This window comes from Rhyacophila brunnea, unplaced genomic scaffold (genome assembly GCF_057557595.1).
Source record: "Rhyacophila brunnea isolate RB1 unplaced genomic scaffold, BYU_Rbru_1.0 scaffold_4, whole genome shotgun sequence".
Lineage (NCBI taxonomy): Eukaryota > Metazoa > Arthropoda > Insecta > Trichoptera > Rhyacophilidae > Rhyacophila > Rhyacophila brunnea.
Genome location: NW_028233068.1, coordinates 26,447,856 through 26,460,705, shown reverse-complemented (window position 1 = coordinate 26,460,705; position 12,850 = coordinate 26,447,856). Strand labels below are relative to the sequence as shown.

General features: G+C 32.8%; 1 protein-coding gene and 1 long non-coding RNA gene across 2 annotated transcripts in view; both read right to left on the bottom strand.

The window, feature by feature from the left end:
- The window catches only part of LOC147067155 (uncharacterized), a 561,518-nt gene that overhangs the window by 210,410 nt on the left and 338,258 nt on the right, over positions 1-12,850 (bottom strand). The window lies entirely within an intron of this gene.
- On the bottom strand, positions 5,585-12,572 carry LOC147067168 (delta(3,5)-Delta(2,4)-dienoyl-CoA isomerase, mitochondrial). Its single transcript, XM_085955062.1, has 8 exons — positions 12,324-12,572; positions 11,660-11,813; positions 11,411-11,499; positions 9,999-10,206; positions 9,026-9,113; positions 8,826-8,938; positions 6,685-6,811; positions 5,585-6,600 (listed from the first exon to the last, which is right to left on the bottom strand). Exons 1-8 carry the CDS (start codon positions 12,376-12,378, stop codon positions 6,502-6,504), a joined length of 933 nt encoding a protein of 310 aa, XP_085811188.1. The 5' UTR covers positions 12,379-12,572; the 3' UTR covers positions 5,585-6,501.

Below are 12,850 nucleotides of genomic sequence, written 5' to 3'. Positions count from 1 at the left end.
TCTTCCACGGACCTACCATTGGCCACGTTGGCGTCGGTATACATGATCAACAACGTTTAGTATTTTCATACAACCATGTAAAAAGGTACATCTACAACAGCCGACCAATATTAAGTTATTTTAAATTGAAATATGGTTAAGAGTACATAATTATTTAAATAAACTCTTATTCAATCATTACTACACTAATTCTATTAATTAATTTTATTTCTACCTGAATTCATTATTAGAAATAAATTTGATGTATTCTTATTGGATTCTTGCTATACCTATTTATAAATTCAATTTTATTGAATAAATTATTGTATTATATTGCACTACGTTGGCTGAGAATGAATGATATCAATAAGCTATACTCGAATAATTTTTCATATTAACTACATTTTAGGTTACAATAAATACATGTTAAAATAAAATTATTGCACTATTAAAAATATATCGCTATACATTTTAAAATTACACGAGCTATATATACCTAGAACTTTTGAATAAATTTAAAAAGAAACTGTAAAATTGTATTTATTTAGCAAAACTACCAAAACTATCGCCTCACCGTATTCAAACTCTACTAGGTATAATCTTGCGTCAATTTACATGCTTCTACACACCATCTAAAACACCGTACGTCACCAACGTCAACTTCCACCGTGTTTGACAGTAATCTCATAAATAAAGCATTTTACGACTATTTACCCTACACCTAATTATTATCATTTATTTTTAGGAATATACCATCGCATATTATGTTAGTCCAGAATGTATGACGTAGGTAATATAACTATTAGGTATTGAACATATTATAAACTTATTTTTGTTATGTATGTGGGTAAACATAGAAAATTATAACATATACCTAGGTAGTTGATAGTTGATTTAGTTTATAGGTAATGAATGATTGGATTCCATCGAGTTTCAAATAATAGGAATGTGCCTAGGTTAATAATATACTTAATTTAATGTTTAAAGAATCAACAACGATAAAAAAATATAAAAACTAACTCTTATGTATTATAGGTACCTACCAATCAATGAAAATAATACGTACGTTCATATTATATGATATATTGGCCCATTTCTATGGGCCAATATAATGCCAAATGTGGTAATTGTCATAAAATGCATGTTATTTATTAGAAAGAATATAAGTAAGTACCTAGTATTTAACAAGATAGAATTTTCGGCAAACTATAATATCGTTTAAGATAATTTTAGCATTTGGTGGAAATGCGTTTTATTTTATATTAAAAGTTACGGAACTTCTAATTCATCCAATGATGACTAGGTATAGTGCGAAATCTTTACGGTGAAAAGCGGCGGTATAGAGAACTACATACCCTCCTCTCGCGTGTCAGTACTTTCAATACTTCGAAATCGAAAATCATAAACAAGACACAACACAAGCGCGGTCGCCAGGCTCCCGTTAGAGATTTCGCAGTCTAAGTATATAATTTAGATTTTATTTTTTGCTTCTCTGTGATCCTCTCCTATGGGCAGTCATATTTTAAAGTCAATAAAGAATCGGGGACGTGGCGATCTTATTTTCGGATAACCGCTTCTCATATATCCCCGGGCATAAAGAATTTAAGACGCCTCACATCATAACATACATTTTAATTTGAATTTGAAGTGCCTCGTAATTCGTTTGAGTTCTAACTACCGGATTAGGTAGTCAGAAGATGAATCTTGCAAAATAAATTAATTGTTTGCCCAATATGAATAAAATTATCAATAGAATACCTACACCAGTTATTTTTATAATCATTGTTGTGATTAATATGTAATTATATTTCACTGTATAATTTATGAATTAATTATTCAAATGAGTCGAATGATCTTCTGTTATTCCACATGTATCATGCTTTATCATTACATACTATAAATATCACAGGATATCATCAGGGATGTCAGTAAACACGTCAATGTCAAATTAAAAATATGACAATAAAATTTATGAAAATTCCACATGAAACTCAAGTGTCACGTGCACATTTAACGTGTATGACGTTTTGCGCACTAGCGACCGAAATTGGGTTATTAAAGATCATACCTTCTATTTTAAACACCATGATATCGACAGGGTCATAGCAAATATTGCGCGCGCCGTTTTTCAAAACCTTCGCCCCGTCTAAAGTAGAGAGAAGAACGAACGAAGCTTGAACCAACCCGAGCTTCATTCTTATCGGGAAGCGGGTACATTCAAAGTAGTACCTGGTAGGCCCTCCCTATGACGGTATAATTTCGAAACTAGGTCATTTCAACCCCATTATGAAAGCCCCTACCACCCCGTACACTGCATTCATGAATTCATGTACCTATCTCGGATCAATCCAGGTTTTACATACGTACACTGGAACAGCGGCATTCAATTGCTGGGCCTGAAAGTCTGAAGGTGGTATAAAATTACAGTTTTCACTGAAACAATAGGATAATGTTTTAACGTTCTATTAAACTTTATATCTCTACCTATAAGGATTTTATTGCTCTGGGGAAATTAGTATTGGTAGTATTTACACGCGTATATATATTTAAAAAAAAAGTTAAATGCTGACGACTGCTTTTATTAAGTTTATTTTAATAACAAATTGAATAAGAAGTATTAGGTACCACTTTGCATCAGTTATCTATTTGATTATTACAATATACATACACAATATAATTTATAAATCCAAAGATTAACCATACTTTAATGTATTGGTAGACTATTAAATAATATCGCTTTTTTTTTTAAATATACTTACGTAAAACTGTTTCAATTATTTCAACAGAACTAAAACAGTACCTAGTCAGGTTTTTATGACAATAAATTTATGGAAAAATAAATAATTATTGAATCAAATCTGTAATGTTATTTTTAATGCATCCTGCGATATTTATTACTTGAATGCAAACACTTAGGTAAGTATAAACATCTTTTTAACAGCAAAACAGAAAACATGCATGGCCTCCGTCTCGATTTCGAAAGAAAAAACAATGACATAAATTTAATAATTTATATAAGTACTTACTTACCATTAAAATTTGTAAATTCAGTTTCAGTATTATCATCATATATATGTATACTATTTAAATAATATATAATACCGAATCCGACCACTTATTAATTTTTTCGTGAAAACTTACTAAAGTTTGTTTTTTCGGTCGAATGCATATTATTTGTGTTGGAAATCGTAAATATTTCCATAATAAGCGATCAATAATACCTACCTTATTTTTGATAAATAAATTAATCAATCCACTTAAAGATTATAGGGATTGTCGTCAATTGGCTAATGACTAATGCTTCGATTTTTATAGCAAGAGGTCAATTCAATAAACATAATAATATATCCAGCAGTAGATATAAAATTAATATTGAACGATGGATAAATAAATACCTCTGCGTACTGACGTCGGAACACGAAAACTTGCACTAGCTGTGACGTAGGGGGTTATACTTGGTCCATTGAAAAAAATAAGTAGGTCAACAAACCTCGCTCTCTAGTCTGCTAAAATAGGGAGCTACCTACTACCCTGTGACCTCCTACGTAATAATATCTAATACGAGTAATAATAACAGCAATGCACTGTATCGATTTATATTGTCATTCTTAGTAGTAGGTTACAAAGTACCTACAGGGAAACTTCTATTTATAGCAATACACGAATATACAGTATAAATAATATACATACCTATATTATTATATTTAATAGGTACTATGCACTTAATGAATGCCTCCTTAGGCTTCGTAATTTTAATAGTGAATGGATGATTGTATTAGATTTAGGTATGCCTTATTTGGAGAGTAATTAATCTTCATTCAGCTCATAAGTCCCAGGCAGTTCCTCTAGGGATGAAGATGTGATGCGTGATAAAATTTAGTCTCCGTAGGTTGGGAGGAAATACAGTTAACCCATCCTGGCACGGCAGTATGTCTTCATTACGATTGACATATGTGAGTATTTCGTTGAACCTCTCTGCTTAGCAGTGTGTTGGGACGAATCACTTTGGATAAACTTAACAAAACATTATGAATATGACCTTCACCAGTTCTGAATAGGAAGTCATATGCCAACGTGGGTGCATTAATAACTGTAATGCCTCGTAAAGATCATGATCAAGAAAAAATAAAAAAATCTTCAATGAATATAATTTGTTACTGGGAAGAAATAATAAAGGGAATTTGAAACAGAAAAAGAAAGCTGCCGATCTTGATCTGAAATGGAAACTTTGTAATTCACTGGGGCAAAAAAGTATCTAGTAGACTTTGACCGGAACAGAATTTCTTATTCACCAGTTATTAGACGTCTCCTCTTTTTTTTGGGCACTCAACTTTCTCGAGTCGAGAAATCACAAGCTCTAGGTAACTACTTAAGTGATCATTTCTATTTTTTTAATTTTTTCAGAAATGCTTGTATCACTGACGTCCGTCCCTAGATAAAATGCTACCATTAAGAAAACTTAAAATTTCGCCCCCTACTATATTATATAATAGTTAGTCTGGAACTTATCTACTATATTTTATTATTTCTTCTTTGCCAATTAAAATCTTGAACTTCTGACATTTAGACCAGGTTAACAATGTCAGCACAGCAGAATAAAGAGTTCTCACGTACACAATTTTTTTATTTGCAGTCCTTCTTTCATTGGTTGCCTTTTAGAATGTGCTACGCATAAACAATGCATGACCTTCCTACACCTACGGGAAGTCTCTGCCGGGGACCGAATCAAGCTTAAAGCAACACCATCCAATCTTTCATGGCATCCAGCAACTTCAATTCGGGAGATATAGGAGTATTCTACCTTCTTTTTCACTTGTTTTATGTAATGTTGCGATGGCAGTTCCCGCATTAAGAAGGACAATAGTATATACCTACTAATGTATCATATCTCTGCATTGATCATTAGAACAGGGCTGGCACCAAATATGATAAATCTCCTTCGAGATGAAACCTTTAGTGTTTTCCCTATAAAAATCGCTGAAAGCAATAATTATTATCGCAGTTTGACATAATTAAGTGCCATTTTTGTATTAAATAAAATATTTAATGATCTCAATCATTTCGGAGTTTGTATGAAAATTAGTGGTCCTTTTTTGCCATCACCTTCATAATAAATGTGTGTAGACTCCATCCGTATTCAAAAAGGTTTTTTCAACAACTTTGATTGGTACAAATATATTATTTTCATTGTTTTTATTTTGTCAGTTTGTTGTAAATTTTTTTTAACACGTTTCAAATGTCAGTGTTCTAATAATGCCTTGAATAAGGCTCGTTGCACATTCCAAAGTTCAAACGTTACCACAAACCATAGTCCGTTTTAGGGACGATTCAGACACAGGAATATTATGATCAGCGACTCGGCTGTGGGGAATTTATTAGTTACGGTCCTTTTGATCACGCCGCGGATTGAAGGCGTGCAACACCTCTGCATCACCCATGCTATTTCCCTATTTCCGAACCATTACTGTAATGTACACTTAGACTTTCTGCAATTCGTGATAACGTCTAACCGTGTAATGTACCATTTATAATATGTCACTTTGTATTGTAATGTGGTGGGTGTAGGTAGATAAAACAACATGTTTTATTAATTTAATAAAAAAAATTAGAATAATATTTTTATTGCAATGAAAACATATAATAACTCTTATAGCATAAAATATACATAACATGTTTTTTTAGGAATCTTATACAATAAATTAATAATTGAACAGTTAATAAATATTTAATATATCTGGTTTTATTTCAGCCCGAGAATTTATATTCAATAACAATGACAGGCCTGGTCTTAGGCCGAATTGGCACTCTGGAAAGCCTCGGTTTCAGACAAGAAAAAGATTCAACTATGAAGAAACATACATGAAAAAAGGTCACACTCTATTGTGAGAGAAGAATTTTAAGATTTGAACTCTGCAGACTTGAAAGATTTTGATAATTGAAGTGCAAAAAAAAATATTAATGATGATCCTTGCACATGCTGCAATCGGGCCTCACATTTGCTAGGACCGGCCCTAAATGAAAATTGTACATACATACTTATTCCTATTACAAAAGACAGCCTTATTTGGTTTGACACATGGTCCTGTTTATTTTATTCATTTTTAGCCAAAAACAAAAATCCAAAACTCGTAATCTTCAATATTAGGACTCTATAATTGATTGTAAGTATAATATAATTAATGTACAAATTTAATAATAAAAAATCTCATCATTCTCTTAATTTTCTTGTATAAACATATTGTAATACATTGTTCAAAGTTGGAAATCACAATCAACTGGTGTAAAATAAAAGTACAAAGAAATCTGGTGGTTAATTAAACTAATTTGATGACAGCACATAATATCGATGTCTAATAATGAAACATCATGATTAAATATCTTTGGGTAAGTATGATCTAAAGACCCGAAAGGATGTAAGCATTCACATTAGTTATATGTATCACCATTCTTCATAAAATATATATTAAACAGCTTCAGCTGAAGACTTTTGATGACACGGGATTGTTGATGTAAACATCTTCTTTATAATTTAGAGAATACCGGTTTATCGCCTTTGGTCGCTTGCGCCATGCACGCATTGATGAAGTCTTCACTTTGCAGGAATGATTGATTCTGAAGAGCCTGTAAAATTGTTACAATGGGTCATATATCACACATTGAATCATATTTCATGAGAATTGAATGGCGATTTCAAGAAAATATTACCATATAGTCTAGTCCTTCTTGATTGGTGTGGTCCAAAGAGTACACCAGGGATTGCTTTGTGGTTTGGACGGCCACTGGACTCTTACTGGCTATATCTTCAGCTACTTCTAATGCTCCTTTCATTAAACTGGAAATAAAGTAATATTTGCTATATTATCGACTTTCATGCAAAAATTATAAATGGACTTCATGCTGTCACACTTCGCGACCGCAAGCCATTCCTGTCTTTGCTAATATGTATAAAGTATGTACCCTGACCAGAAAATTTTATCTTTCCTTATGGTAGGACACTTTTTGGTCCCACCATAAAACATATTAATGTTATGGTGTTAACTGTCAATTCATGGTGGAAATGCATTGAATTATTTATTTAAATAAAACGCAATTTGATACTACTAATTCCACTTTTATTCAATATTAACTGAAATGGTTTCGTTCGCCTCAGAGTGACATTCTAGTTAACCTTTAATAGAAGTGAAAGTAGTACTATCAAATTGCAAATTGCATTCCAAAGACAGCAGTTGTTTACCAAAGTGGTCATCCTAGAAGAACTCAAAATAAATGCCACTAAAAAGATTATTAAAACTCTTGTTTCCAGCGATGTAAACTTTATTAAAAATTGTGAAAACAGATCAGAGTGTATTTTCGGCGTGTGAAGAAGTTGCGCGCGCCGATGTAACACATAATTTATTATTATTATGATTATATTCATTTCGGTCTCAAGGGTATATGTGCATGCGCATAGTGTCATTTAGTTAGTCGTTCAATACAACCAAGTAAAGAGCATGTGTTGTAAACATAACCAATATTGTGTCATAATAAATTTAAATATAACAAATTTTTGGAGACTACACTGTTAATTTATATTCATAAAACTTTATTTATATTGGAGTGTATATTTATTTTTCATTGTAAAGATTGTGTATCAAGATTTGAGGCTATATTTGGGTTAAGTATTATCTATGAGTAAAATTATATATCGATAAAGAAATAAATTTTGTGAATGTTGAGTTGGTAAATAATTAAAAAAATATATTAAAATTTGATTTTTATTAATTCATCATGGGCACTTCTGAATCGATTATAACCGCTGTATGGTAAAGATGAGTTTTGGTCCAATACAATAATTATCATGTGCTATATGAGACACAGATGAATCGCGTACGTTTTCATCAACCTAATCCACTGTAATATTAATAGACTAAGGCAACGGCTTATTTTGTTTTGTTACGCCAAAGAAGTATAACTTCTAACGCGAGTACATAAGTACACACACCGATTTTTTTTAATAATTATATCACTTAGATCCAAGCTTCTCCATCAAATATAAGCGGGTGAAGGTGTAAATAATATTAAGACACTACTGAAAAGTAATAAAAGATCCGAATATACGTTTTTGAAGTTATACTTCTTTAGGTGCATTTGGAAAATCAGATCAGAGTGAATTTTTGGCGTGTGTATGTAATACGTAATACATAATTTATTTTTTCACACAAAAATAAACGCACTCGATTGGCTTCGAACCATCGATTGTTCGGTTATCAGCCGAACGCACTACCATTACGCCACAGTATGATACTCCAATCGTGACGATTGTACAGTATAATATTATAGTTTAGAATTGTTCCGTTGCTTCGGCAGCGAATTTATTATTGTTGGCCATTTGCAATTCCTTATGTAAACAAACTTTTAAATGTCATAGTGGCAGTTGTTACTTTAAAAATAAAAACAACGATAAATAATTATATAATTTAGTAATATAAGTTAAAGTGTATAGAAATAAACCAACGGCGTTCCAATAAGCGGTCCTTTTTCTTGAGTGTGTAATTTAACAAGATAATTAAGAGCTAGTCGAAGAATCTAGGTTATCACAAGTTTTGTTTTTGTTTTGTTACGGCAAAGAAGTATAACTTCTAACACGCGTACATAAGTACACACACAGATTTTTTTACTAGGCCTGAGACGATCTATATTAATCTATATCTTTTTGTCTCAATCTCATGAATAAAGGTTATGATCCAGATGATTTGTTTTCACTCTACCAAATTGGTTGTAGTTTCGACATACTGTTTTTCGAAATTGCTATTTATTCTTCTTTAGTTGTGACATTACTATAATCATTATTTTAATTAGTGTGTTACCCGTCTTTATCATCATAGATCCTGCTGACCAGTCCACTGCTCATAGCTTCATCGGATTTCATCTTTCTCGCTGTATAACAAAGTTCCCTCACCAGAGATGTGTTTCCAATGACCTGCAGAAATTATATCAATAAATGAACGTAATAAATGCCTTCATCTACAAAATTTTATTGATTTTATGATAATTCCACATCACAAACCTTCGGTAGCCTCTGTAGTGTTCCTACATCAGCTGCTAATCCAATTTCAACCTCTTTCACTTGAAACCAGGCATCCTTAGTGCAGTACCTACAAAGTTAATAAATAACATTAAAAGAGTATTAAAACGTTGAGTTAACAAGTCGCGAGTGGAGAACTACAAGGTTCTAAGTGTTTGTCCTTGGAGAAACAAAAGTAACAATGAGGCAGCTTCGAATACTACTTCATTGTTGGGTTTGTTTTTTCAAGGACGAACATTTAGAACCTTGTAGTATTAGGCTCGCGAAGTATGTACATTTAGTTTGCGTTATATGATATATTATTACATATCAGTGAGTGAGATGGGTAGGTAGCCCAGGACTAGCTTCTTCAGGCTCAGTTTGGGTTGAGGTATAGAGCTGGAGCTTCGTTGAATGTGCAAAAAATAATACTTGTCAATTTTCATATTGTGTTGGGAACAAGTAACAATTTACTGTTCAGAACCACTGGTTTGCGAAACATATTTGGGAAGAATATTAGTAACTAAATGTGTAAACATTTTCTACTTTTCCAAAATAGCAAAGAAAAGGCGATGTTAATAACAAGCGTCATGGCACCCATTACAGATTCATGAATAAATTCCTTAAATTTTTTACAAATTTTGTATTATGAAAGGGGTGCATTTTTCTATTACCCTGAGCACTAAAACACATAGTTTCACATACCTATATACATTGATGGGTTAGGAGAATATCGTTATATTAATATTATTAGAATATTAAGTTATATTAATATTAGGAGAATATTGAAGGTATTGTTTTAACTAACAACATATCTTGAAAGATTGTGAAGTTTCTCATCAAGAATCTTTCTTTCATTAAATATCATTTAAACATCCTTGATGATGTAACGTTGAAACCGTTGTAAAGTGCTAAAAATTTGTTAATAAAAGTGGAGATTTGATAAAATTGAAATAAGCAAATGTAAATTTAGGACCTGATATCGGCAGCAGTTATCAGGTCTACTCCAGCACCAACGCAAGCACTGTGGACGGCCGAAATAATGGGCTTCACACATGTCTCCAGGGAAGAAATACTGTCTTGGTAACTTTTTATCTTTTTCACAAGATGGCGACACTTTCTGGCGATATCGTCATACTCTGCCAAATCTTGACCCATCTTCATCATATCCTGGAAGTCCAGACCTAAAGAATCAAACTACATATAAAATCTTGCAATCAGGTTTTCTAATGTTTCCATCTCGAGACGCTCTTAGTTTTTTTTAAATATTTTCATACCGTCCTAAAAATACAAATTGGTGGGATGGGAGAGCCTGCTTTTCCCCAAGCTGTTTCTCAAATCTTGAAATCAGTTACCAAGTTAATAAATGATATGCCTAGGTTAAATGCCGCTCTATATTATTTTTGTTCTGAAAATTTTATCTGAAGTTATTAAGTACCTACTTCTACAACAGTATTTTTCTATTCTAAATGCGAAATGAATACACATAATTTTTTTTCAGATGTTTTAAAGTTATAAACTGACCGTTAAAAGCGTACATAAGTGAAACGGCAAATAAATTTCAACTGTATGTAGAACGAAATTACGGCCGCGTTGCCATTCGGAGAGCGATGGTCGAGCCGTCTGCACGTCGATTAGTTTTGTCATGGCGTCGGACGAAAATATTCTTAAATCGTGTAAAGATGACTACAAAACTTTACGTATGTACTTCAAAAAAGAAATCATGTCAATGAATATACAATTATTATTACGAATATAATAATAAACATAACATAAAAAGGACGCACGTTGAACTTTAATGACGAATTATATTTCATTCGGCTTGCGTCATTTGCACCCGCGACCCGCATTCCGCGCATCGCCTAGTCACAATCTTTTTAGACCATGCCTCAGCTGAGGTATAGCCTTAAGCGCCGCAGGCGAAAAAATTGTCAAATCTATAGAATCTACTCGTGAAATGCGAATATTAAATTGTATTATTTACTTTGGCACCCCAAGCAACACATAACCTTCTAACATCATGGATCGTCACTGTCGCTACCATCATTTCTCTCACATCTCAAATCAGTTTTTATTTTCTTGAATGTAATTTTGAAACCAATTGTTTAATCATGCTTTTCAAATATCGTAAGATGAAGCATTGGAGGTCACAAACCTGTGTAACAATAGGATCTATCATTGTGAATATGCATCAGGTTGTCTGGCATTATTCAATTTTTCATACAATTTGCAGCGCCTCCAGATATTGCTCGCGGCGCGTTTGACTACCACTGTTATAAAAAATAACTAATTCAGGACTAGTCTAAATTTGCTGGTTTCTTTGATATCTGGCTCTTTTTAAAAAAATTATTATCTTGAATTTAAGTATTATCTTGTGTTCATAATTACCTGCAGTAAAATGTTTTCCAGAGCCAGACAGCACAACAACTCTACAATCTGCGTTGTCACTCAGTTCGTTGAAACATTTCCCAAGCTCACTAAAATATAATCAAATCAGTTTAGAACATAAAGTAATATGGAGCCAATCGGGAGCATAAAATACTAACTTCTGGAATCTGTACCACAGTGTGCACTAATGGCATTTACTTACAGATTTATTAGTATTTTTTTTATAATTGAAAATATACATGTACTTACGCCCACATCGCTAAATTGAAGGCGTTGAAATTCTTGGGTCGGTTAAGCTCTACATGATAGACAAAAGGCTTCGGCACAGTGATGGCCAACGTTTCAAAGGTGGACATTCCAGCCGCTGAAGAATAGTCTGCCTTCTTTACTGCAGCATACATACCTAAAATAGACAAGAAATTCAAATATCAGTCACTATTTCAAGTCATTTATTAGTTTTAGTGCTCAGCCGTAGTGGTTTGGCGGGCGCGGCGGCGTCTTGCGAAACTCAAACGTATAACCGTCTGTGAAATGTTCGTAGATAGTGTCTTTTTTGGGGCATAATACACACGGTGATACGTTTGAGTTTCGCAAGACGCCGCCGCGCCGCACCCGCCAAACCACTACGGCCGAGCACTTACTCATAAGTACTTGAAGAAGGTTCTTTTGGAATTATCATAATGACAGTATGGTCAAGAAGTTGGCGGTTATTGTATAACGATGTCATTCGAATTCATTACATATTCGATCACATCTCATCATAGGATATTTTATATTTGAAATTGAATTGTTAAATATTAGTATCATAAAACAAATTGGTAAAGATACAGTATTTCAAATCGTCAAAGAAATACTTGAAAACGGCTAGAAACCATTACTTTTTAATGTAACAATCAAAATGAAAGTAGCTTACTACTCAGACAGTTCCTCGAAATTCGACTAGCACTGTTCATAACCGGTGAATACATGATGGTTGATGACCTGACGGTGCCTACTGCCTGCTTGTATTATTAAAGCGGTTTATTGATTTTTTTTATCGAAATAATAAAGTAGGTAATGTTTCGACCGGTAGTTCGGTTAACAGTTAAAACTTTGGTTCATCAAGACAAAGTCCAAAATATTATTATGATGGTAAGAAAAGCATAGACGAAAATAGTAAAGTAAAAGTAGTCTATGGTTAAAAGTGACATTTCACAAAAAACTGCCAGTAATAAAAATCAAATAAAATTGTTACCCGGAGCACCGGAGAACCCAAGGCCAACCTTTTTGTAAAAATGGAATAATCTAGGTACCTACCTACCTATTCATTCTATTCTCATGTCTAATCTCTTTGTGTTTAGTATATTATTATACTTAGTTTAATAGTACATCATGTCTCTAAGGCCACATCAATGACTACCCATACAATAAAAAATATCAAGCGATACACCAATATGCCAA